This window comes from Perca fluviatilis, chromosome 18 (assembly GCF_010015445.1).
Source record: "Perca fluviatilis chromosome 18, GENO_Pfluv_1.0, whole genome shotgun sequence".
Classification (NCBI taxonomy): Eukaryota; Metazoa; Chordata; class Actinopteri; order Perciformes; family Percidae; genus Perca; species Perca fluviatilis.
The window spans coordinates 15,852,197-15,878,874 of record NC_053129.1 but is presented as its reverse complement, the minus strand read 5'-3'; the positions used below and the strand labels follow the sequence as shown (position 1 = coordinate 15,878,874).

Sequence of the window (26,678 nt, the reverse complement as noted above, 5' to 3'; positions counted from 1 at the left end):
AACACCCAGATGATGCAGAGAGATGGAGCATGTTCATGTGCTACCTCAGAAAGAGGAAACTGAGATGTGGATGCACCACCTGCCGAATCATCAAGGGTTACTGAGAAGAGGCACTTGCATTTAGATTCTCTGGGTTTATTTCCATGCACACAGTAAAACATTAGGAACATTTTATTCAATCGCTGCCATTACTCAGCCATCTGTCTTAAATGGAGATGCACTTAGCAACCAAAATGTAGTTTAAGGAAGTCCTGTATCCCAAATGCCTTTTGTGCCTTGGCTAGTGAGACTTTGATGCAACATTCAGGGAAAAAAGACTCAAAAACTGTGAGGGTCTGTAGGGTCATGGTTGTTTGGATTATTTTTTTACGATAGTAAATGGACTGTAGAAGGGACACAAGGTCAATCTTGAATCCAAAGGTTTCCTGGCAACAAGATGCTCCAACGTTATACGATTAAAATTGCAACACGGAGTGAACTGCTGAAGGCAAAACTATTCCTTCAAAAGGACTTCAGCCTTTCACTTCACATTCACATCAAAATCTTGACAAAGAGAGTGTAGGAAAGCTATAACAGAACGAGGCATTTTTTATTTTTTACTAGCTTAATGTTAACTAGATGCGACATCATCCATCTATGCTGCCTCAATATGTTTCTTGCCTTCGGAAAGGGTTAGGATTATCATCTGTGCCCTCGATAACAGAGAGGATGAGACAGCATCATCAGTCTCCTGCTTTTGAAGTGTGTGTGTGTGTGTGTGTGTGTGTGTGTGTGTGTGTGTGTGTGTGTGTGTGTGTGTGTGTGTGTGTGTGTGTGTGTGTGTGTGTGTGTGTGTGTGTGTGTGTTGTTCACACAGAGCTGTGGAGCATAAGGTAATTGTCGTTGACTGATCCAGACCTTTGCTTATTATTGTGTTATGCAGGGGACGAAGAGAGGAGGAGGACGAAAGAGAGAAGGAGGAATAAGTGATGTAATCGGAAAGTGGTGTTTTTAGATGTAGGGTCAGACGTGTGTTGGTACGTGTATGTGTGTGTCCTCTCACTGACCCCTGATAAGAGCTCCTAAATTTGAATCCTTGTGTAAGAATCAGTATTGGTCAAACACACTCATTGGGACAAAACAACCTTTCAGTGAAAATACTATTTATTTTGGACGTTGACCCATAAACTGCTGGGAACCAGTTAATGAAGCTCTCCTGTACAATTCCTGCACTTTTAAAAAGGGCTCCGTTTTTTTCAACACACGTTGTGTTGTTTTATCGTTCACGTGTGTTGCATTAAAGTTAGCACAAAACAGGTTTGAACAACATTGATAAATGTGTTCCAAAAATGACAGTGTCTTTAAGGTAGATGACAAACCAAACAGAACCTGAAACAGAGATAACGAGCAACACGAAGGCGTCATACAGTATCAGCTCCTATACTAAAGATAGACAAGAGAAATGTTCAGTTTGGGACAACTCACCTTGTCAACATGTTAATAACAAAATATGCTGAGACATTATTACTATGTTGCTCAGTAGCTGAATTCCTGAATTCAAACCTGCAATCGTCATCATCGCGTGGTGAATATTGTCCCAAATATTATAAACACATAAAAAGCAACACAAGATGTGCCAAAGGCAACTGTAGAAGAAAATGGCATGGCTTACATTTTAAAGTCCAACTGAAATTACATTTGGACATTCCTTTTTGCAGTCAAATATCTAATGTCAACATGTTTTTTTTTTTAATGCATTGTTTATAGTTTTGTGTCTGTTTTTTAAAGGTCTTGGGGGAAATAACAGAAATGCTCCTTTTAGTCTCAGCCGGCTGGAGAGGCGTGTCTTTGTTTGATTGACAGTAGCTTGCAGGCTGCCAGAGTGCCAGTGTTACACCCTAGGGAACGAGAGACAAAGTAAACAAACTTGTGCTGTAGTGTACATGTCATGTGAAGACTGTGTTAAAAACCAGCATCTACGGTAACCGAACCAAAGTTCTGTTTGCAGGTACTTCTACATGCTGTTTAATGTGCTGCAGCTGAGCAGCTCATTAGCTATGTAGCCTGCAAACCGATGTTGCTGTTCACTTTTCCTCAGTGAATGTTTGTTTGGTCGCTCGTTCAACAACTACAAGGGCAAGACGTGTATTTTCAATTTTGTAGGTTAGATAAGAAGGAAACGATAGCAGGAAAGCAAATGTGGGTTGTTGTTTAAAAGCAGATATGTATGCTGTAGCAGACAAGACAACTTCAGTTGGACTTTAAATATTACAGCTTCCTGGATTTATACACACAGTTTATACATATAGCACAAGATAAATGTGCACATGGTGATTTACTGTTGGCTCGAGTGAAATGGCAGTACATTACAGTCTCATTTATACAGATTTTTGTTTCAAATATTGTTTTTTCAATAGTGCAGAGTAAAAAAATTGCTGATTGACTTGAAATGAATCAATGACATTTCTCTTAATCAATTGTTTAAGTCATTTAACAAGTAGAAGTACCTCAGATGTGATTATTTGTCATAAATTTTGACATTTAGAGCACTGATTGATCAAAATACTGAACTAAACTAATGAGAATAATCATTGGTTACCACCCTAATTTATCATACTTCATACTCAAGTCTATAAATATTCAAATGTTAGGGCTTTCTCTAATACTGAATAGCTTTGTGAATAGCTCTAAAAAAATGATCAACGTAGACAACGTGATATCCTGAGTGAAGTCAATCAAGATCTTTCCTAGTAAGAAATAAACTCAAGATGCCTCTAGCAAAGCCATAGACGGAGATTGTTACTTTTAGTTTTCTAGCAGACATACAAAACTTCTTACTATATTTCTTGGGGAAAGGGCAGCAAGGACAACATTGACTCCGTTATTGTATTTTGCAGCCTGCAGCATCTTGATTTAACTCATATCTGTGCTGTAGCGTATTTACGTTATAGTAACTGGTTTTGTTTGACTTGTGTGGATGTCAACATCTGCTACGATCTGAGGATCAAACAGACACACAGACATACATGAACCACCTTATAAACAAATCCTGTACTACTAAGATATGTCTTTTGGAGCCTTGTCCATTACGTGTTCTTATATAGGTTTACACCAGGCTATAAGTTACAGGCTGATTCTGGTTAAGTTTTCATATCTGTTTTTGTGTCGAGACCAGTAGATCAGTTGAAAATGATCATTATTATCCTCAGTGCGTCTATGCCTTTGTGTCACTGCCACCTGCGGAGAGAGAAACTTCCTCAAAGTGCTTCCAGTGTGTCCTTGATTATACCAGCAGCTGCTGGAATGAAAGCATTTAACACTATGTATAAAGGAGACTGATGATATGATTTATTTTTTATTGATCCCTGTAGGGAACGTCTCCCTTAACAGAGCTCACAGGTCAGGGTCAAATACGGAACAGCACCTCTGGACCTGGTACAGCAGGCGTTCAGCGTCCCTGAATCTTCTACTGCGCAAGATGGACCATTACTCACTACTCTCCAGCCTGCTGCTCCAAAAAAAAGTTTCTTTGAAACCACGTTTAAGTTTCCTCTCTCCCGCGCTGTACACTCATACTGTCTGGAGACGAATTTACAGAACTGTCTTCAACCTTTAGTTCAGCGTCTTCAGAATCGAGTCTCAGAGCTGCCCCTCTTCAGTGTACTGCTGTTAAACTCGTCGTGCTCAAAACTCAGATTATTATGCGACCTGGATATCATTAGGAGCTTCTCCCGCTTACTGTAGTCGCGCCTGTCTGTAACAGACATTGACGCATCTAACAGCCGCTCCCCTTGCTCGCTTTCCCTGTCCTCCAGCCGCATGTAGCCTTTACTGCTGCCCCGATTGCCACTGTTACTACGGCTGCTGTTGCTACGGTCGAGGCGGGGCCAGCTGGGGTGCTTGCGCTGCTCGGGGTGCACGCTGAGCATGCTCGGCCTACGCTCCAGGTCCAGAGATTTGGAGTGGCTGCCGAGCATGTGCAAGGAGGAGTTGGAGCCAAAGTCACTCCTTGCTGCTCCCGGGGAGAGCCAGCAGCCTGAGGTAGAGGAGGGAGCAGGGGAGAGGGAGCAAGAGGAGACAGAGGAGCAGCGAGAGGAAGAGGAGGCCGAGTTACTCCGGTGTAAGCTTGGCGGTTTGGAAGCCTTGGCAACAGATGGTACAGGAACCACCAGAGACTCCATGGAGCTCAGAGACTGGGACGTCTGCCCGCCTCTCCTCTCTCCTCCTCTCTCCTCCTCAGTTATCGCCTCCATCTCCGGCTCGTCAATAACGCAGTTGTTGAGTTTTATAACGGGGAGAGTAAATGCAGATAAGGAGGAGGAAACGATAGAGCGTGCATGGTGTCCTCCCTTCCCCCCATCTCCGTCCACCGACCACTGGTGGCGTACTGAATCTGAGCGAGCCAGCCCAAGGCCCGGGCCGCAGAAGGGGCGATCCTTGTAGAGCGGCGCCAGCAGCCCCGCAAAGCTACAATCCAGCTTGGCCTGCCCCCTGTGTCTGTGAAAATCCTCGTCCACTAACAGCCCCTCCTCTTCTTCTGTAGACCCTCCCCCTCCGGCCCGAGAGGAATACGCCAGGGGAGAGTTGCTGGCCAACCAGGCTGCGTTATCGGCTCCAAAGGCTCGAAGATCCCCAACTTCTCTTGCATAGGTGCTGTTGCGGTGATGGTGTTGCTTTTGCTCTCTCTGCCTGAGGCGATGGATGTCAATGACGGTGGAGTACATGTCTCTCATGTGGATTATCTAGTGCAGAAGAGAAATATATTAATAGTAGTACATGTCGCAGAGATGGGGACTCGAGTCCGAGACTCTGACTCGAGTCGCACTTAAGTCGCACAAACAGTGACTTCAGACTTGACTTGTGACTCGACCCAAGAGACTTCAGGCTTGACTCTGATTCAAGCTTCGAGACTCGTCAACAACCTGTTTTCATGCAATTATTTTTACTTTTTAAATCTAAATTCATTCATGTATTTCTATTTTCTTTTATTGGCGCATATACGTTGGGGAAACGTATGACGAGCTGCACGTCCCCTGCCCTTTGCCATAATGTGCAACGTAACGCAAGCACTATCCTTTTGTGCGCGCTCTCACGTATCAAAAAATGCATTGACGATGTGGACACCAAGTCCTCCCGGAGTTGTGCCTTTTGTCATTAGTTTTGCTTTAAACTTTAACTTCGTAAACAGTGGCAGTGACCGAACAGCTACATGCAAGGTGTGTGGTACCAAGATAAATGATGCCAGATCAACAACGTCGAACTTCCTCAGGCATCTCAAAACGCACCCAGATAGGTCAGTCACTTGCTAATGTGAAAGAGACGTTAAATTTAGCATATATCGTCACAGGTAACACGCTAACCATCGCAAAGTGTTGTGCTAATGCTGGGAACAGGCAAATTGTATCGTTATAGTTGTATCCAGATCAGATGGCCAGAGACTTGAGACTTGACTTGGACTTGTGGCAAAAGACTTGAGACTTGACTTGAACTTGCCCCTCAAAGACTTGAGACTCGACTTGGACTTCCAAAAAATGACTTGTGAACATCTCTGACATGTCGTAGCATAAGTTGGATAAATTGGATGACCTGAGAATGTTACATATTCTTTTAAATGTGTGTGTGTGTATGTTGGATGTTTTGTGACCTGAATCGAATCAAAGAAGAAAAAGAGAGGGCATAAGAGCAGAAGAAATGTGATCAGAGGGGAACTGCAGAGCTAGGGATGTTATGAGGTTGGCAGAAATATGATTTGCCTGTTAGTAGAGATGATGAATATGGATGACTGCACTGTGCATGCCCCTCATTTTGTAGAGAGTGGAGGAAGAACTGAAATGAGAATACATTGTTGGGGAGGAATATTATAATTACATATTCTATTGACTCAGGTTTTGTGTTTTAGAATTGAAAAACCTGTTCTAAATTGTCCTTCATAACCTTTTGTACAACCGATCTCTGCACATTATCAGTGTTTCCAATGTGGCAAGGCAATATCAGTTCTGTTTATATTTCCTGTTACAGTTTATCGGCTAGCATGTAGACCCTCAAAATCCACTGGCAACTCTAGTATTTAATTTGTACTACCTACCTTAGTTTCTCTGTCTCTGTTTTCATGAAGAATGGCATTAGCACAGATGAAGATGAAAATCCCAATGCCCATTGTGAAAGGCCCGAACATCTTCATCCTCTCAGAGTGACGATGCTGTTCCAGGAACCGTGTCAGAGCGCCCCCAGTCTGCTTGGAGGGCGAACCTACATGCAGAGCGTAGGAGCCATTCAACATAAGGAATTTGAATTTATAAACCATGGAGCAGAAAAAAAGCGTTAGGGAGAGTACAGATAAACTGACTCAGTCCATTTAAAAAAATCACCCTTCAGAACCAATTTAATGAAACAACCGTGGTTAACTTTTCATTCCTGTGCTCACTGACCTTGCACATTATGACTCGTGCTGGAGTTAGCCACGTCCTTGTCTGTGACGGCCACCATGGCTCTGTTTCCTTCTCCTGTGGCAGATGTTCCTCCAAATGTTCCTCTAGCAGTTGCTGGCTTAGATCCTCCTCCGGTTGGCGATCTGGCCGAGGGCATGGTTTCACTGTGGGGCCAGTAACCCAGCGTCGCCATGGCGATCCCTATGGCCAAGATGACCAGTCCAAGGAGGAGGAAAAACCCGGAGGCGGAGTAGAGGCGGAGCCTACCACGTACTACCACAACATCGGTGCGTCGTTTCCGCTTTCTAAGTGAAAAGCATGGAAAGAAAACAGAAATGATAGTTTTTTTGGAGACATATATTTAGTGACATCATTATAGCCACCATACAAAAAGTGTACAGAGATTGCAAAGCATTTGCATGGACTGTAACACCTTGCACACACTAGGTTTTTTGTGAATAGTCAATGCTGGCTTTTTGTAACATTAATACCAGTGTCATAAATCACAAAATAAACTGCTACCATTCCCTGTTGCCCAAAAGTAGTGGATAAAAAAAGCTCATTTGGAAATACAGGCTGTAGTAATATTTGTATTAAATGTCCCATGACATGCTCTTTGGATGCTTTTATATAGACCTTAGTGGTCCCCTCATACTGTATCTGAAGTCTCTTTCCCGAAATTCAGTCTTGGTGCAGAATTACAGCCACTAGAGCCAGTCCCACAATGAGCTTTCCTTAGTATGTGCCATTTCTGTGTCTGTAGCTATTGAGGAGGAGAGAGGGGGGGGCAAGGTGGAGGGTGGGGGTGTAGCCTTGACCAACTGCCACTTTGCTCGTTTGAAAGCCATGATGTCTCTCTCTCATGGGTTGGCCAAATTCTCTGGGTGGGCAAAGCAGAGAAAGGGGAGGTAACCTTGCTCCTTATGACCTCATAAGGAGAAGATTCCAGATCGGCCCATCTGAGCTTTCATTTTCTCAAAGGCAGAGCAGGATACCCAGGGCTCGGTTTACACCTATCACCATTTCTAGCCACTGGGGGATCATAGGCAGGCTGGGGGAACGCATATTAATTTTAAAAAACCTCATAAAGTGAAATTGTAATGCCTTTAATATTGAAATTATGAAAAGAAGTCTAAGAATTACCTGGGGGCAGCTTCTGGGGCGGAGTTTCCCAGGCCCGGCGATGTAGGTAAGGGCCGGTGCTGAGAGCGGGCGGAGTCTTGGCGTTTTAGCTTAGCCAAGCCTGTTAGCACACCTGCTGCTGCAGTCATACTTAACCTGCAGATACACATGCAGCAGCATATTAGTAATACATTTAACATGTACTGTACGTCCAGCATCTGGTGTGTACCCTGGGACTAAACGACCACTTATGCAGAGCTGTTGGACAGTTTAGCAGTGATACAGATGTAAGAACACAAAAATGTACACACCCAGTACAATCGCCTCTGTTTACTGGTGATGTTTATGTTGTTGGCCGTCAGCCTTCAGGACAACATGTGCAGGGCTGTGCGTGCGTGCGTGTGTGTGTGTGTGTGTGTGTGTAGTCAAACATTTACGCCTGCAGGAGGTTTGTTGACTGCTTTCTCCCTGTGTGTTTGAGAGAGAAACTCAGGAAACAAGATAAGAGATAAACACACATGGCTTGTGTGTAAAAAAAAAAAATGTTGTATTCATTTTAATTCAAATCCATCATTTGTATTTTTATTGTTGGCATTGTTGACTATTTACATTGTTGTTTTAGTTGTTATATTGGAAATACAGTGCTGAAATTATGACATAATATTCAAATGAATCATAGTCTCTCTGCTCACCAGCTGCTCAGATGTCTATCTATTAATAGTTTTTAAAGGGAAAATGGTTTAAAACAAACACAGGCTTATTCCGGAAGAATCATTTGGTTTCTAAATGCCTGTTAATCTGGGCTCACATGAACATTAGCACTGTCCTGTTTAACAATAAGAGGATTAAACTGAATAAATCTGATGTTGAATGTCCAAGGTGGATGGCAATTTCAAGTATTCCTCTTCAGATCAAATTCTGGCAAAGGTAGCTAACTTCATTGCGTCAAATAAATTGACTGTTTTTGTTTGGTGCCATGTCGTTACTTCTGCTCATGAACTGTAACAGTTTGGTTGAAAATATGAAACTAAAAGTCACCACAGTAACCCCCAGCAGTTGAGGTGTCAAGTGCCATACACTGGTAAGATGGAATCACCACCTCAGTTTAAGCACCATCTTCACATGGAATTTTTGGAATTTTTAAAACCGTTTGCATAATTTTCTCGCTCCTACACACATTTAACATACACGCTGTGTCGCAAAAGCCTATCAGCGTTGAGATTCTCCTGACTCCTGAATCAGAAATGAAGGAAAAACACGATTGCAGCCGTCTGTGGGCGGTGAAATTCACCAAGCTGTGTGTGCCTCCGGATTATGTATAATGAACCCAGACACAACGGCATTTGGTTTTCTGACGTATCGGAACATGTACAAAGCAACAATAGTAGTTATTTAGTGGTTATTTGGGCCATGGTTGATGACGGAAAGACACAGCGCAAGGAAACGTTGTTGGTGTTTACATGGAGCCCCTCATCCTCTCTGGCCAACTCACACGTAAGTGAGTAACACGACTAAAAACACAAATGATCCCGTTATGGTGTGAACACAGCATTAGGCTGTCCCCAGACATACACTGTATATCGCTGTTCAGCCTTCTTGAATAGCCAAAGAGCATTTAAAAATCGTACTAATCATGAGCATTATTTGAGGGTTTAAGATCTAGAAGGGCCACCAGCATAACAAGGAAAACACAAGGGACGCAGCTATTTTTATTTCGGCGCCCATGTTATCCAGTCTGTCCGTTCATACCGGGCGCAGAGCGGGCGTGTCGTCCCGAGCGTGTCGTCCCGAACGCTGCAGCGATCGTTTCGGCGTCGCCTCTATTTCTTGGGCGAGACGCAAGCGAATTTGTCAAGCCAGGTGGGTAATCACAAACAGGAAGACCACAGTGCAGCCGGATACTTTACAAAAATAAAACACATTTCAAAATAAAAACACCTAGGTTCATGGTGATTTTGGCTGTCTTGACTTCTCACAGCGAGACATGCGATCAGGCACATGGAGCGAGAGACTGACTGATAGACAGAGAGAGTGACACACACACACACACACACACACACAAAGCCACATATAGGCTACAATTACCACCGTTTTCCCCACTCATCCTGTCTCTTTCTATCAAGCTATATGCTTTGCGGGATCTACAATTCACGTCCGGTGTGTTTTCACTGTAAGGTTGTAGATTAATAATAGGTTGTGTTTTTTAAATGACAAAAAAAGTGTATTAAGATGTAAGTAACAAAGTTGTTCTGAGGTATCTATTTGGTTACCAGTGTTCTGTGCCGTGTGCATGTCTGTGTATACTGTATAAGAAGATAAAACCGATTTAGCATGGGAACAAGAACACACCCTTGACCTTCGTCTGTCTATTTTCTAATTCCTCTCTCCCTCCTTGCTTCCGCATCTCTCTCTGTCTCTCTTTCTTCCTCCAAGAATGCACTGTAAATCTGTACTCTGCAAATCTCTTTCTTTCATTCTCACTTTCAGTCTGTGTGCTAATGCATTGTGGTTGTGACCCTAAATAATGTTTTTTCCTCGTTTATCTCCTTTTCCTCCACCCTAACTGTAGCTGACTTTCTCATCTCATCTCCTTCTGTTTGTCTTTCTCCTCCCCCTAGCCTCTATCCCCTCATATCTATTTTAATCTGTTTCTAATTTTAATTTTCTTTTATTTGGTCACGTCCCTCTTTCTCCCCTCCTTTTCTTCTACATATCTCAAAGCAACAAAGCTTTTAGTATTCAAAGTAACTGTGTGAATCACACACAGGACCAGACGTTCTCTCCTCCTACCCTCTTTTCTCCTTCTCACATCTTAATGTATTTTTCATGTCAATCATCTTATTGGTAATACTGCTGTAGGAGAGTGCTTTACCACAGATGGTGAATCACACAAGGACAAACACAACCAGCCTTGTTTCTCTGGTTTTTCTGCTCGCTCTCTCTCTCTTTCTCTCTCTTCTCTCTCTCTCTCTCTCTCTCTCTCTCTCTCTCTCTATACTTGATTCGCTCCTTTCGCTCCTTGGTGTGCGTCAAATAGGAACCCACACAATGTTTCAAGAGCAGGGGGAGAGAGTTCCTCTGTTTACTGAGAGACGAGAAAGGGATGGATGTGAGTACAGGGGAAGGATAGAGGAAAGGAGACAGGAAAGAGAGAAAAGGGGTCTAAGTCATGACCAGAAAATGAAAGCCTGAACAAAAAGCTGAACAGTTAACAACAATGGTAAAAAACTATTTTGAAGGAGACGAGGTGAAATGATGAGTGTAAAAGAAAGGCCTGGCAATAAAGGAGAGTGCTTCTCTTGCCGGTGATGACAGGACAGAAGCCGAAAACAAGCCAAGTGCATCTGTGATTTTAACAAGGCAGGAGTGAAACCAGCGGAGCACAGAGAACGAAATGCTGCCATAACAGACGCACCGGCAGTGACCACATGAAACGACAAGTTAATATTCAGTTACTTGTGCTCAACGCCTAACACCCAATTTGTGGCTCTGTTACTCACACGATGATCATACGCAGACTGTATGAATATAAATTGTAGTTTTCTCCACCTCCTATCAGAAAAAACTTATAAATAAATGAGAAATCCACCACTCCCTTTTCCACATCGCTGTCTTAATAAGCAGTTTCCTAAATTAGTGTTTAATAAATCATGACTTAGCCTCTGTGTGATCACTTTAATAATGAATTGCTCCTGCCGTTTATCTGTGCAAACTCACAGTGAGGCAACCAAACTACTGAAATAACGTACCTGGCCCATCAGGGAGCAGATTTATTCCGTTACTGGAAACATTTGAACATTTACAGACACTCTTACATACTTACATACATTTAAAAAAAAAAAATGAAATTCCTCCTCTACACTTCCTCTGTGATGTTATCTATAGGCGATGTCATGTGATGTATTGTCCCTATAGCAACTACATGTGCTGCTGCTAGGTGACACGTTTCTATAGCAACTACCAGCTGTGTGCACAGGAATGACAGGTATATCATAATAAACACAGTCCTTTTAACAAGGGTGCGTTTCTCATGTGTCATTTAGATTTAGTTTTTGGGCAAAAACAAACCTTTATGTCACAGCACATGCTCACACCTCTCTATCAATTTCAAAGATGCGTTATTGAAAGGGGGAGGAAAGGAGGAGACAACAAAGGATGCCAGAGTAGAACTGGGGAGGGGGATTTGCAAGTTTGATGAAATAAGAAGAGGGGGTAGTGAAAGGGAGAGACCACGTATGAAGAGAGGATGAGAGCAACAGAAAGGTGCTTTCTTTTTTCTTTTTTTTCTTACACTCAACATGTACGCGTTAGCTTCGTGTTCGGGGTGTTAATTACATCTTCATCTATGCGATTTGTGGTGCAGCTCTACAATCCTCCACACATTAGAGAGAAACTGATGGAGAGTGTGGAGGAGAAAATAGAGGAGGTGCTTTGCTCTACAAGTAGAGACTTTTTTTTGACTCAAAACACGCTGAGAAAAGTTAGTCTGAAATGACACAACTCAGTGAACTGTATGCTAACACGTCATGGAGAAAGGCCTCTAATATTGACACAGGTGGAGTAAGAAGGAAAGCATCGATGAGAGATGTAATGAGAGAGAAATGAGCAGGAAGATGAAAATGGAGTGTGGTAGGGAGAGAACAATGATCATCCATTATGTCTCCCATTATACTTACAATGTGTTTTTGTTTGTGTGTCATAAACTGTACTGGTAAGGTTAACTGAGGCCAAATTGCTTTAATAAATGTAAAAAAATAAAATAAAAAATGTGCCAGTGGCTCTTTTTTTCCACCTGAGCTGGATTTAACAGACAGATACCCTGCTGCTGCAGTTAAGGTCATCTGCCATAATATCATTGAGCTGGGAGTGAAAGACTAACCTCAAAACAACACTAGTACTTTTTTTTCTGAGTATCATAGCCACATTTGAGATTTGGCAAATGTTCAGAATATAGAAAGGTTGTTTACTTTCTGTTCTCTTGCAAAGCCTGCTGGAAATTACCTGCATAAGTCAGGGCTGCCAACTGTCACACAACTCGCGCTATTGGCAGTTCATTTATATATTTGATTACAATGTTACAATGTTATACAGCTGTGTTTACTAAAAAGCAACCACAGTTTATTTTTTGTTTTTTTTCACAATTACTTTGGCAATGTAATTGTCTGTTTCCCATGCCAATAAAGCCCCTTTGAATTGAATTGAGATCAGCTGTTTTTCTGTGAACCGTAGAACACTGCGGTTAAGTGAGCCGCGCTTTAATTTTGATGCGCATGTATTCGTGCCATTACAGTACCGGTACGAAGAAAAACTCGCTTTCCAGCACTAATTTCTCACATTTTATACACCTACCAAATAAAACCGTCAGCAAAGAAGTCCTGATTTGATAAATCTGTTTCCATATTAGGTTTGCTGAGAAGCGTAATGGATTACTACTCAAAATGTTGACCATATACAAACAATTTGAAGTAGTTTTCCTGCACATTACTCTACAGAGAAAATCAGCTCAAATGATAGTGTAACACATTGGAAATGTCCTAATTTTTAAACTCATAAATTAAATAAATAAATGTTTTCAAATGTCAGCTCATTTCTAAAGGGGCGTCACCAATGGACGCCGCTTAAATGCCTCTGGGTGCAACTGGATAGTCCTTCAACCAATCAGACCAACAATCCGGGTGACGTAGCAGCGACAGCGGCATCAACAGGTTGCTGCGCTTCGGTGGCAGTTATGTTGATTTTAAACAAAAAGCTGCTTGCCGTCGCTGCGCTATCGTCATCGTGTAAAGCCCGCCTCAACGGTTGTGATTGGTGCCTCGATTTGGACAAATTGGAAATGGGCTTGAATGGGCTCTTGGCCAGACTGACTTGCAGAGCAAATCTCAAATTTGCCGGAAGTTTGTCTGGGTTTTCCCAGGCTAATATAGGATAGGATAGTGGACTAACTGTCTAAGGACCAATGTTTTATGTCTGTTAAAGGACTTTACTGTGTTGCATGTTTCAGCCCATTAACTACAAATGGTGTACACTTTATATTACATTAATCAGTAGATAATCACTTTACCAAATGTGTGCTGGGGGGAAATGCTGTGACAAATAGAAAACCTTCTTTGGAAATCCTCTTAGTGTGTTTCTTACAAAAACCCAAAAAACCATTAACCTATAATGGAAGAAGTTCATGTGATCCCTTTTACAATGTCCATGATTGCCTTTTTGTGCCTCCCAGGTTTTATTTTTTGGACTAAATAGCCCACAAATGTAATGCTTTTTGGCAGCAGATTGTTGAACAGCTGATATCCCCACAGCTGCCATGAACACATTAACATGGTATTTAAAACTTACCTTCCTGCTATTACGTTACTACGCAATGATAACACAACTTTAGCCAAAATAAGCTGTTTCCTGTGAAGGATAATTTTAGGATGTTTCATTTCATTAAGTTGATTTTCATTACTTCCTGCTGTGAAATGAATATGAACTGAACCCAAATAGCTGCCCAGAGGGTGGAAAGTAAAATTCAAGCTTGTGTTGCAGGCTTTGTAAAAATGGTCCCCACAAACCTAAAATAAACAGTACAGAGTAGTTATAATGGGCTGCCACATGAAAGACCGCTATTAGTATGGTCCCAGGCAGTATGTGACAGTAAGGCATCACAGAGAGATGAGATGCTGTGACACAAAGCTGTGACTTACTGATTACCACACATTTGTCAATCCCTAATGTAATTATATTTGCTTTTCCAGAAAGACAAGGACATGATCCCTGACCACCAGCTCACCACCGGTGAACACAACTGGAAACCTTTGAGGAGGAACCACCATCCTAGGGGGTTGGTGGGTGAGTGTTTATCAGCACACACACACACACACTCACTCACTCACTCACTCACTCAAGGCTGTTTTACAGTAGCCACAGCCAAGCTGGTGCGCGCCATCGTGACGTCAGAATGACGTAGATCTTGCTGGTGCGCCAGGATTTTGAGTGAGCGACCAAGCGGAAACAGGAAGCATGAACAAGCTAGAGAGCAACCGGATGCCAGGACTCTCAGAGTGACTGCAAGTCTCTCTTGTAAACTTACTGGGTTAAGATGAGTTCTTTTATGGCGAATGAAAGGTTTGATCCGACGAAGTAGGTCATCGAATCAAATCGAAGCACTGACGTCAATGCTGCTGCCAGTTCTGCCGTTGTTTACCTTTTTCTTCTTCTTCTGGTCCGTAGAAATAGCAAAGTTGGTAGCCTTTCCTCAGTTGCGCCACCTCTGTTCAGGAGAAGACTGCAACTAGTGTCGCGACAACCAGCGCGGGTATAAATCATTGACATATATATAATGGACCAATAGATCCCGTTGCTCTGGACGGAGAACAGTGAAGGCTATTAGAAGCACTTTTCCGGTGATCTCTTGCTTTACTGCGCAACCTCCAACTGACGGAGACAACGTAAATGTGACGTGAGCAACGTGTCTGAAAGTCTTCTGGTAGCTGTGCCAAGAGAAATCTCAGTCATTCCCAATCTTACAGAGACGGAGAGTGTAGGTATATGTAAGGAGATAACATAAGCACAGGCTAATTATTGCTAACTAACATGCTAGTTAACATTAGCAATTAAACCTAAACAGCTAATGTAAGTCAAAACTGCCTGCAAGCTTCTCCTGTACTATACGGTAATTCCTCTACTGTGCGACAGTAAGTCACTTGGTTATGACACAATCATTAGCCTATTTTTACAAAAACATCTGCTACGGAGCCATAACGTGAGGTACAAGGTAATGGAGCCTTTTATACATTGTCGTGTTTCTTTAGAACTAAACAATGGACAAATAGAGTGTAATGATAAGATACTGCAGGCCACTGTAGTCGCGGGGGCAATGTCATCGGTGTGTGTCTGGAATGAGTAGGCACAAGTGTGTAAGCTCGTCAATAAAGAAGCAGGTTAACCCATGTTGGGCTAACTAATCTTTATTAATCATTACCGTTCATGACATGGTGTCAGAAGTGGTCGACTGGACGCCTACAAAGCTGTAATGGCAAAGCTCGGTCAACCAGAACCGTTTGACTTCACCCGCCCGGCAGACTGGCCGATGTGGCGCCGTCGCTTCGATCGCTTTCGGGTGGCGTCGAAGCTGGACAGGGACAGCAGGGAAGTGCAGGTCAACAAGCTTCTCTATGCCATGGGAAGGGAGGCGGAGGCAATCTACGACTCTTTTGTGTTCAATGAGGACAAGCACTCGGACAGCGACACGGAAAGGATTAATCCAGCGCTCGACTATATCACGGTAATGGACAAGTTCAACGACCATTTTGTCCCTAAGCGCAACGTGATCCACGAAAGAGCATGCTTTCATAAACGGGTACAGAAGCCCGGAGAGACCGTTGAAGCTTTTGTCAGAAGCTAGTACGAGCTGGCACAATACTGTGAGTTCAAAGAGACTAAAGATGAACAAATTCGAGACAGAATTGTCATTGGCATATTGGACAATGATGTTTCTCAAAAGTTACAACTTGAGCCAGATCTCAAACTGGAGAGAGCTATTCAGGTAGCCCGCCAGAGCGAACAGATCAAAGAGCAGAACGTGAGTTTACGCAGGGACTGTGCAGTGGACAGTGTGAGACAAAGCAGATGGCAATTCCATGCTAAAATGGGCGCCAGTGACGGACAATGGCGGAGAAAGCAGGAACATGGTGAGTCAAAGCAAGCAGTTGCCTGTTTACGCTGCAATAGGAAGCATGGGAAAACACATCCCTGCCCAGCTAAGAACAAGAGATGCAGAAAATGCAATAAGATCGGACATTTTGAAGCAGCTTGTCAAACTAAAATGCTAAAAGAGGTTGCGATAGAGTCAGATTCCACAACAGACAGAGGGGACACATTTTTCCTTGGAGCAGTGACTAAAGCTACACCAGACATAATTGAGCAACCAGATTCTGAAAATGAGTGGCTGGTGGATTTACCTGTAAACGGCAGCACAGTGGAATTTAAGATTGACACAGGGGCAGACATCACGGTAATGTCAGAGACCGCGTTTCACAGACTGCCACGGAGCTTGAGACTGGTCACTATAAGAGGAAAACCAAACATCACCAGTCCAGGTGGCAAAGTGAAGAGTATAGGCAAGTTCCTGGCCACAAGTCAGTACAAGGGGCAGAAATACCGCTACTGGGTAACTGTCATAAGGGGCCCATACTCTCACAACCTGCTGGGGCGGAGTGTTGCCAAGAGGATGGGACTGGTAATGAGAGTTGATGGCATCGACACAGTCATGCTTGACGATGTGTTTGGGGACATTGGTTTGCTCAAATGTGACCCTGTCAAAATTGAACTGAAAGCTGATGCTGAGCCCTACACTCTGTCGACGCCACGCCGTATCCCCTTTCCCCTTTCCCCTTCTGTCGAAAGTCGAAACTGAACTGCAGCGCATGCTGGCCTTGGGCATAATAGAGGAGGTCACGGAGCCCACAGATTGGTGCGCCCCGATGGTTCCTGTGGAAAAGAGGAACAAAGACCAGGTTCGGGTGTGCGTGGATCTCAAACGACTGAACAAGTCAGTTAAGCGGAAGAGATTCATCCTGCCAACTTTGGAAGATGTTGCTCCGAAGCTGGGTGGAGCTAAGGTGTTGTCTACTCTGGATGCTTCATGCGGATTCTGGCAGATTCCCCTGGACACTAGCAGCCAGAAATTGACAACGTTCATAACACCTATAGGCAGATTCTGTTTCCGGCGGCTGCCATTTGGGATAACCTCGGCCCCAGAAATCTTCCAAAGACAGATGACCACACTGCTAAAGGGTCACGAGGGGGTTGTCGTGGTGATGGATGACATACTGATTTTTGGAGGGACCAGGGAGGAACATGACACCCGCCTAAATGCTGTTCTGAGGACAATAAGAGACAGTGGCTTGAAGCTCAATAAAGCCAAGTGCCATTTTGGCAAGTCGGAAATACAGTACTTTGGACATGTCATTAGTGCAGAGGGAATGAAACCTGACCCTAACAAAGTGAAAGCTATCACGCAAATGCCAAGCCCCACCAACGTTGAGGAGCTCCGTCAGGTTCTTGGCCTTGTTAACTATGTCAGGAAGTTCCTGCCAGACCTCTCCACGAGGCTGCATCCTAATTCTGGCCTGCTCAGGAGAGAAAGTGAGTGGGTTTGGGGCGAAGTGCAAGAACAGGCGTTTAACAAAGTTAAAGCAATGCTCGTGTCAGCTCCTGCACTGGCATATTATGATGCCAACCGGAAAACTGTAATAAGCGCAGATGCAAGTAGCTATGGCTTAGGAGCTGCACTATTACAGCAACATGAGGGTGAGTTAAAGCCAGTGGCATTCTGCAACATCTGTCATTTCCAGGTAATGTGAAGTTGTCTGATGGGCCCAGTGATACTCTCAGATAGAGAAAGAGTGTTTGGCAGGCGTGTGGGCATGTGAACGGTTCGCACGTTATGTGCAGGGCATGGACAGTTTCCGTCTCCAAACCGACCACAAACCATTGGTGCCCCTTATAAACACATATTACTTAGACAAAGCCCCTCCAAGGTGCCAAAGACTCCTTATGCGCCTTTTGAGGTTCAATGTGGTCGCCGAGCACGTTCCTGGGAAACAGCTTGTCGTCGCTGATGCCCTCTCCAGAAGCCCGTTAAAGGAGATGCACGAAGGGAGTACCGACCACGAGGTACAAGCATATGTCGGCACAAAAACTTCAGGAAATCCGTGAAGCCACGCAGCATGACCAGGACCTGCAAACGGTCATGGGTTTTATCAGGAAAGGATGGCCACTGAGAGCAACACTGTTCCCGTCTCTGCATGGATATTACTCTGCAAGGGCACAACTCTCAGAAGCAGATGGGTTAGTGTTATACAAGGACAGACTTATCATTCCGGCTGCACTAAGGTCTTACGTGCTGAATCAGCTGCATGAGGGACACCAAGGACTGACAAGGTGTTGAGCTCGGGCCAGAATGTCAGTTTGGTGGCCGCGCATCAGTTCAGAGATAACACGGACCGTGTCCGAATGTGAATTCTGCATTGAAAATAAGCCCACTCAGAGGCGAGAACCCCTCCTTGCAACACCTTTACCGGGTGGCCCCTGGCAGCGCATCGCTGCAGATTTGTGTGAGCTGGAGAGAAAGAATTATCTTCTTGTGACTGACTACTACTCTCGGGATAATGAAATAGCTCACCTGTCTACAACATCTAGCTGCCAAGTTATTGACAGCCTTAAAAGCATGTTTGTGAGATGGGGAATACCGCTAGAGCTGGTGAGCGACAATGCCACACAGTTCACGTCCGCAGAGTTTCAAGACTTCAGTCAGAAGTATGGGTTTGTGCACACAACCACTAGCCCTCATTACCCCCAAGCGAATGGTGCTATGGAGCGGGCCGTTCAGACTGCTAAGCATGACCTGAAGCAGCCTGACCCATATCTAGCTCTCATGTGCTTCAGGGCGACCCCGAGTGCCGCTACTGGAGTGAGCCCAGCTTTACTCATGGCTGGCAGAGACATCCGAACTACTCTGCCTGCGCTTGAAGGACGACTGCAAGTTACTCCGGTCGATAGGAACCAAGTCCAGGAAAGGGACCTCCAGACCAAGACAGCTTCCAAGTTCTTCTATGATCGTCGTCACTCTGCACAACCACTTCCTGACCTACACCCTGGGCAGGACGTCAGGGTGAAACTTGACAGTGATAAAGGCTGGATAAACCTCTGCTAAGGTCGTTAGTGACATCCAGGGGGCGGGAGGTTAGGGTTCCATATAGGTATAGAGATGCCTAGTTGCATAGTGTAGTTTCACCTCACACTTCATTTATTCTGTTCTATAGAGTTTGTGTGCTAAAGTAAAAGAATAATGAGTATGAGACTGTGACTGTTAAACTAATATGACATTCGGTTCTATGTTAAATGTATGTTATGAAGCTCAGCGCAAATTCTTTCAGGAAGACGTCATTACCCCAGTCACTACTCCATTCTTAAATCAAATCAGCTGTTCAAGAAGTGACGTGTCAGTTAAACGAATCAGACTCGACCACGAGATTCAAGGGCCAATCACAGCCTTACAACTCTGCTTTAAATCTGTTCTCTCCTTGTGCTGTCAGCTGTCGTTTCAGGCAAAGCGCTCGTCCCTCCTCCTCCCCTGCCTCCTCCGGTAGTTGTGTTTCTCCCGGCTGACCGCTCCGTTGCCTCTTCGGTCCAGTCTCTGGTCTCTTCACCGCCGCCACCAGTGTCTGGACTCCATCGGGGGTTATGTTCCTATTCCCTACCCCTTTAAGAAGATTAATTCGTTGGAGTCCAATCTCCAAAAGACTTTGTACATTCAATATCATACAATTGTGCAATAAATATTTTTGCATATCTGCAAACGAAGTCTCTCCTGATTGAAATGTTATTAGTACTTATTTAGACCACATGTGATGGGGATTGGAATGCAGAAATTTGTTTAAATATGAGTTCACACTCAATGTGGTGATGCTGAGGTTATATAGCAACCACTCAAGGACTGTTCAACACAACCACATAGGAACAGCAACTATCGAGGGCAGAATAATCCCTACGTTGCTGTGGACCGAGGGCAGTCTACCCCAGGGTCCTAGTAGTTAAAGACTGTTAAGTTCATGATTACTGTTCACATGATGAGATGTGTATCTCAGGTTAAGAAGTGTAGTTCACCCACATTAAGGGGGAGATGTAATGATAAGATACTGCAGGCCACCGTAGTTGCGGTGGCGACGTCATCGGTGTGCGTCTGGAATGAGTAGGCACAAGTGTGTAAGCTCGTCAATAAAGAAGCAGGTTAACCCATGTTGGGCTAACTAATCTTTATTAATCATTACCGTTCATGACATAGAGTCTTTAAACGCTTCAGATGTAAAGTTATTCGCAGTCAAGTGACGTAAAAAAAAAATGGAGATACCTTTGTAGCAACAAAATGGTGCCATCAGAGGTTCGAGTTCTGAAGCGAAGCTTACCCCCTTGGTATAAATAGTTACGGCGATCCCATGACGTCATATTTGCACGCGCCAGCTTGGCTGTGGCTACTGTAAAACAGCCTTCACTCACTCATTCACTCACTCACTCACACACACTCTCTCTCTCTCTCACTCACTCACTCACTCACTCACTCACTCACTCACTCACTCACTCAGAAGAGGCAAAAGTGAAAACACCTGTGCAGCGGCTAATTGTAGCATGAACAAATTGCTTATTTTCTTTGCTGCTCCCCCCGACCCACACACACACACAAACACACACACACACACACACACACACACACACACACACACACACACACACACACACACACACACACACACACACACACACACTTTAACCATGCAACTTTTACATTGAGTTGGTTCACAATATTCAACGTCTTGTTTCCTGACTAAGGTCTCTGTCCTTGTAGTTCTTTAAAGAAGCAGACTTTTTTTTGATTGTCCATTTGATGTGATCACAAGATCACTGAGCAGGAAAAAAGGAGGAAGGAGGAATTTGTATCACAGGAACAAGAATGAGCAAAAGATAAAAAGATAGCAAGCGTGTGTTTGTGCATTGCTTTACTCCTACAGACTCACGGTCAATGGTGAGTCATCTGTCTGGAGAATATGTCACTTTGTGTTATCCTGCTGACCTTTCAGCAGCACATTTTCTGATGCAAGAGCTCGAGTGTCACATCCTGCACCGTCTTTACCATCTTGTTCGGTTTTCTTCCTCATTATGTTGATGATACATACGTTTTTAGTTTTTTTTCAAGTCTTTCATCCTTCACACTGATTAAATTCAGCTCTTTTCAATTGAATTAAGCTTTGAATCATCAGATCCTCATGCCAGGTGCCGCGCGCGTGTGTGCGTGTGTGTGCGTGTGTGTGTGTGTGTGTGTGTGTGTGTGTGTGTGTTGTTGTTGTTGTGTGTGTGTGTGTGTGTGTGTGTGTGTGTTTTGTGTTGTGTGTGTGTGTGTGAGAGTGTGTGTGTTGTGTGATTTACTGGAGTGATCCCCCTTTAATTCTAGCAAAATGACTCATTCTGTCTCCCTCACAGCCCCGGTTTTCACTCAGTCACCCACACTCATTCTGAGGCAGGAGCTGTCCCCGACTGCCCTGCAGCAGTGTCGTCCTGGGACCTTTCCATGTGTGTCCATGTTTGGATTCTAAAGGCCCACTCTCCACAGCTTCAGAATAATTTAATTCCACTAATATAAAGTTTTCTACTAACCATTTTTATTTCATTTGCCCTTTAGAACATTCTCAGCGGAGACAGGAATAATGTCTTAAATCAGATAAACCTGAATATTTTCCTCAGATGGGATGAAATCGTATTATCAGGTGATGGTTGGTGGGCTTGCCCATCATTTTGGGAGTCTTCGGAGCGACAAAGTGAAGGAAGTGCTATCCTCCCAGAGGGGTATTTAAACAGGATTATCCAGTTACTGGGTGCGTGTGAAGGAGGATTAGCTGATATGTCGCCTGACTTTTTAATGAGTGTTAAATTAAACTCAGATGCATTTCTGCGTAAAGTGTTTGGCAGCGAACGATGTCTCACTAAAAGCCATGTGACTCAGTGAGTCCCCCTTGTATTTCAAACAGCTCTCAAGGTGACAGTTACTCCTAACTCACCCACATGTAAATCACACGATAAAGACGATAAAACCAGCGCCAGAGCTTCTGTTGTCCTCCATCTTCTTAAAAAAAAAACAGTTTGTTGTCTTGTTTGATGTTTGACCTTCACTGTGCAGGGTCATGTATGTGAGGGTTACACTGATACTGAAAATATTTTTTTGTCTAATTGCCATACCTGAATGTGAAAACGTATAACAGAAGAACTGCAAGGCCAAAATGCATGCATTAGGCTGCATTTTAAACTTAAATTCTAATTTCTGAAAATGTGCTTGTTTAGCATGTGATCAAAACACAACCTACACTACATCAGTTTAAACATGGTTAAAAACAGGTTTTTTTAGTCCCCATCTTTAAGAAGTCATATTTTAATAACTACTGTTAAACACCACACATACCTTTTTATATCTTGTCAACAACACCTGTATAAAGTTTCAATCCTCTAGGCCTAACCGTCTTAGCCTGGTCCTACCAGACTCTCGTACATTTCATTTGTACAGAGAGTCTGGCCACTTTCCATTGACAAGTGTTAACTTCCTTGAAGGCGGGTACTCTGTTGAAGTTTAAAACTATTGGATCTGCCCAGAGCCACTCTGGATCTGCCATAACCAATCGCTAACATTTGGTCGTGACGTATGTCATGCGCATGTGTGAGGGGAGACCGACAACAACTATCGGATTACATTTAGCATTAGCTTCGCTAGCGTTAGCCTTAGCCAACTCCTTCACCACTAACGGAGCGAGCTGGTAAATCAAACTTTCCCCAACGCTGTGGGGAGGAGGGCCACAACATCATGGCCACCAACACAACTCAGCAAATATTGTTCACTTCTGTGACATTTAAAAAAAACATACTGACGCATTTAGATTAATTGTAATACTTTGTTACATTCAATCAAACGTTGCTGATCTTTCTTTTTTCTCCACAAAACACATGCATTTGACTGCTGGCTTTTGAAGCAAATTGAACATAGTGGCCAAAGGATGACTTGCAACTCCCTGCCCGTTATGTAGTCTCGCTTTGCCAGACCTTCCTCCACAGCGCTGCGGAGGAGGGTCTAGCTAGTCCACACTGCATTCTGGGATGGGAGAAAAACATGCAACAGAAAACTTAGATTGGACAGATAGTCTAGCTAGCTGTCTGGATTTACCCTGCAGAGATCTGAGGAGCAGTTAACCATAGTCCTGATGAATCGAAACATCTGGCCGAAAAAGAGTGAAATCTGGCAGAATTTCCGGCGGCACCGGAGCAATCCCGGAAGTGGAACATAGTGGATATAGACTACCCGTTATGTGATGCCCTGTGGCCCAAACAACTTTTTCCCATAGACTCACATGGCGAAAGAGACTTCTGTGAATCAGTGGATACTTTTTTTGAGCATCACAACCCCCACTAAATGACTTGTTTCACTATCAGAATCCCAATCGTCATGATTGACGTGTTGAAAGCCAATGAAGCTCGTTCTAACATGACTGTGCAGAAACATGACACAGCCCATTGAAGTTCCACACTAAGAGCACTTGCTTGATGTCCGGGGCTGTCTTAGGGCAGACTGATCTCATTAAATGGCGTATGTATGACACGCCAATTCGTATGCCAGTATTGGCGCGTTATCAAGACGCATACTTGCTTTTTAGTGTGTTTATCAATGCCGTTTGGCCTCCATTGACTAACATTACCTTGATAACACGATATCATGTGTGATAACCATATAGACTTTATAATGAAGTAAGAGACATCTTATGCCTATCGATTTCTGGATTTTTCAATGAGAGAGGAGTATGTAATTTTAAGATATTTTAACTTTTTTGCAGAAAACACAATGAATTTATCTTTAAACATGAGGGTTATGACTGAAGATTGAAAATAACCAATGATGAACTTTGACCCATCTTTGAAAGCATGAATATTGTCATAATGCCTCGTTAGGCTACTAACAGATTGATTGTTGTATTCCCTCCCCAATACATCAATAAAACACACACACACACACACACACACACACACACACACACACACACAAGCATAGCCTACAATACGCTGGACTATCTTAAAATCATATTAAAGCTTAAAACACCATAAATTACAGTAGATGGCTCATTGATGTAGCCACTAATGGTTATCAGTCTGTCAGGAGCTGATGACTCATGTTTAACTTCCTTTTTCTTTAAATATTAATCAAAACGTCATTAAACATGGATGGGAATAAAAGGATAGACTGTATAGCTGTCAACTTGGCTTGTTTAAGAGTTGGACAGTTCAAACACAGCTCAGGTCTTACCTTTGCAGAGATCCGAGTGTTTCACTTTCACTGTGCCATTAGGCATGGAAAGGGTAGCCTATAGGCTATAACCTGGGGGAAAGTAAAAAGCCATTTGAAAGCAACTTCCACTGAATGCCATGCCGTAAAAAAAATCAAATGACAGGAGGCAGTTCAGCTCCCGTGCAGGGCTTGGGAACAGCAGCACAGTTCAATTGGGTTTGCGAGCTTTTAAAGTGTCTTATGTTGTTGACTTTATTTACCGCGGAGCACGTTTTCCGCCATACGGAGACGATGTGCGCTCAGGACAATGAGGGCGCTCCTTATTACAAAACATTCCGCTTATTTAAAGTCGTAAACGCTCAGGTGGTAATTTCCCTGCGGAAAATATTCCTTGTTTCATGGGGGGGAGACTACAAAAGCCGCATGATGTGAAGTCCCTCCTGGGCGTAAAACTCTCTCCCGATATTCGCATCCAAAAACTTGACTTCACGTCAAAGAAAAGAAAAAAAAAGATAAAACTCTCTTGTAGAAATTCTCTGCATCACGTTGTTCCGTCTGAACGGAAAACGTTGAACGGCGAGTAAAGCGTATTTTTATTCCTCTGAGTCGGAGAGACGCGGGCAGCCCCATCCAATTCCTCCAATAAAGCGCTTGTGGGAATGTGAGAGGCTTTCACCGCTCGTGCGCTCGCGCGCGCGCGCGTGTGTGTGTGTGTGTGTGTGAGAGAGAGAGAGAGAGAGAGAGAGAGATGGGGGTGAGTGGTTTGTATGAGCGCTGGGAAGCTGTATACTTATGGAGGAAAACAAGGCACTGTGCCATGCTTTTCTTGCATGTGCAGGGCGCAGACGATAAGGGGATGACTGGTTATGAGGAAAGACAGAGGAAGAAGCCTGATGCTCAGCAAGGAGAAAAATGCATCAGCTTGTAATGTTAAATGCATCTATGTGGACGCAGCAGGATTCTGTATACAGTATCAGCATGCAAAACTTAGGAAATACAACATTCCTGCAGCAATAAAGCAAAAAGCAAAAAAACAAATGGAGAAAGTGTTTTAAAGGTCCCATGACATGGTGTTCTTTGGATGCTTTTATAGGCCTTAGTGATCCCCTAATACTATATCTGAAGTCGCTTTCCCAAAATTCAGCCTTGGGGCAGAATTACAGCCACAAGAGCCAGTCCCACAATGAGCTTTCCTTAGTATGTGCCATTTCTGTGTCTGTAGCTATTGAGGAGGGGTGGAGAAAGGGTGTGTGGCCTTGACCAACTGCCACTTTGCTCATTTGAAAGCCATGATGTCTCTCTCTCTCATTGGTGGGCCAAATTCTCCTGTTACACCTATCGCCATTTCTAGCCACTGGGGGAGGCAGGCTGGGGGAATGCATAGTAATGTAAAAAAAAAACTCATAAAGTGAAATTTTTATGCCATGGGACCTTTAAGTGTTTCACAGCTGTAATATTGGCATGAGTGACTCCTTGTGTGTTCATGTGAGATACAGCTCAAATGTCCAGACGTAAGGAGTTTTCAAAAAACACAGAGCAGCGTGTCATTTCATTCAACTTTTAAGCTTTTCTGTCTCCACAAACACAAGAGAAAGAGAGGGCAGCAAAAATGTTGCAGATGTTGGCATGCGTGTCATTTCCTGTATCTACATGCTGGAGTTGATTTAATGAAAATACACCAACTGGGGCGAGGTGAAGAGAATGTAAGACAGACATTTTGGCCAGATAGTTTGTACAATAAGCTGTGTGTGTGTGCGTGTGTGTGTGTGTGTGTGTGTGTGTGTGTGTGTGTGAGGACAGAGGCCAAGCATCTTTCTGCAGCGACTATAGCATCAGCTGTGTGTGTGTGTGTGTGTGTGTGTGTGTGTGTGTGTGTGTGTGTGTGTGTGTGTGTGTGTGTGTGTGTGTGTGTGTGTGTGTGTGTGTGTGTGTGTGTGTGTGTGTGTGTGTGTGTCACACACAGAAAGAAAATGTTTTGTTCACATGGCTGAGCAAGTTGGCGAGAAATAAAACACCCAGGCCAGATTCGTACAGCTGAACATGTGCACACACGTTTGTTCACAATCATTACGATATTGGTCCTCGGTTGCCATCTTTCCACCTTGAACCTGACAATGACACACATGACGCCAACCTTAACTCTGCACCACACACACACTAGAAATAAACCTTTGAGGTCCTCAAGCATTCCCACTTAGTGTTTTTCTCTTGCTCTTGTGGAGAATCGTGTTGCAGTCGTATCCATGGTGAAGTGGTCAGTCAGTTGCTGTATTTACATTCCGTAATAG

At 43.7% G+C, this 26,678-nt stretch overlaps 2 protein-coding genes across 2 annotated transcripts in view; one reads left to right on the top strand and one right to left on the bottom strand.

Moving 5' to 3' along the window:
- tmem244 (transmembrane protein 244) overlaps nucleotides 1-26,678 on the top strand; it is a 78,495-nt gene that overhangs the window by 40,766 nt on the left and 11,051 nt on the right. The window contains exon 2 of the mRNA XM_039781052.1: nucleotides 14,270-14,363. The gene's annotated coding sequence lies outside the window, so the exon portion shown is untranslated. The remainder of the gene's footprint in view (nucleotides 1-14,269; nucleotides 14,364-26,678) is intronic.
- On the bottom strand, nucleotides 1,126-25,065 carry tmem200a (transmembrane protein 200A). The gene is made up of 5 exons (XM_039781050.1): nucleotides 24,409-25,065; nucleotides 7,551-7,685; nucleotides 6,408-6,712; nucleotides 6,065-6,228; nucleotides 1,126-4,721 (listed from the first exon to the last, which is right to left on the bottom strand). Exons 2-5 carry the CDS (start codon nucleotides 7,676-7,678, stop codon nucleotides 3,606-3,608), a joined length of 1,713 nt encoding a protein of 570 aa, XP_039636984.1. The 5' UTR covers nucleotides 7,679-7,685; nucleotides 24,409-25,065; the 3' UTR covers nucleotides 1,126-3,605.

Coding starts and splice junctions, on each gene's coding strand:
- tmem200a (XM_039781050.1), bottom strand. CDS start 7,678: ATGACTGCAGCAGCAGGTGTGCTAACAGGCTTGGCTAAGCTAAAACGC. Junction 6,713..7,550: donor GCCCCAGAAGCTGCCCCCAG/GTAATTCTTAGA, acceptor CTTTTCACTTAG/AAAGCGGAAACGACGCACCG. Junction 6,229..6,407: donor CACGAGTCATAATGTGCAAG/GTCAGTGAGCAC, acceptor CTCTGCATGTAG/GTTCGCCCTCCAAGCAGACT.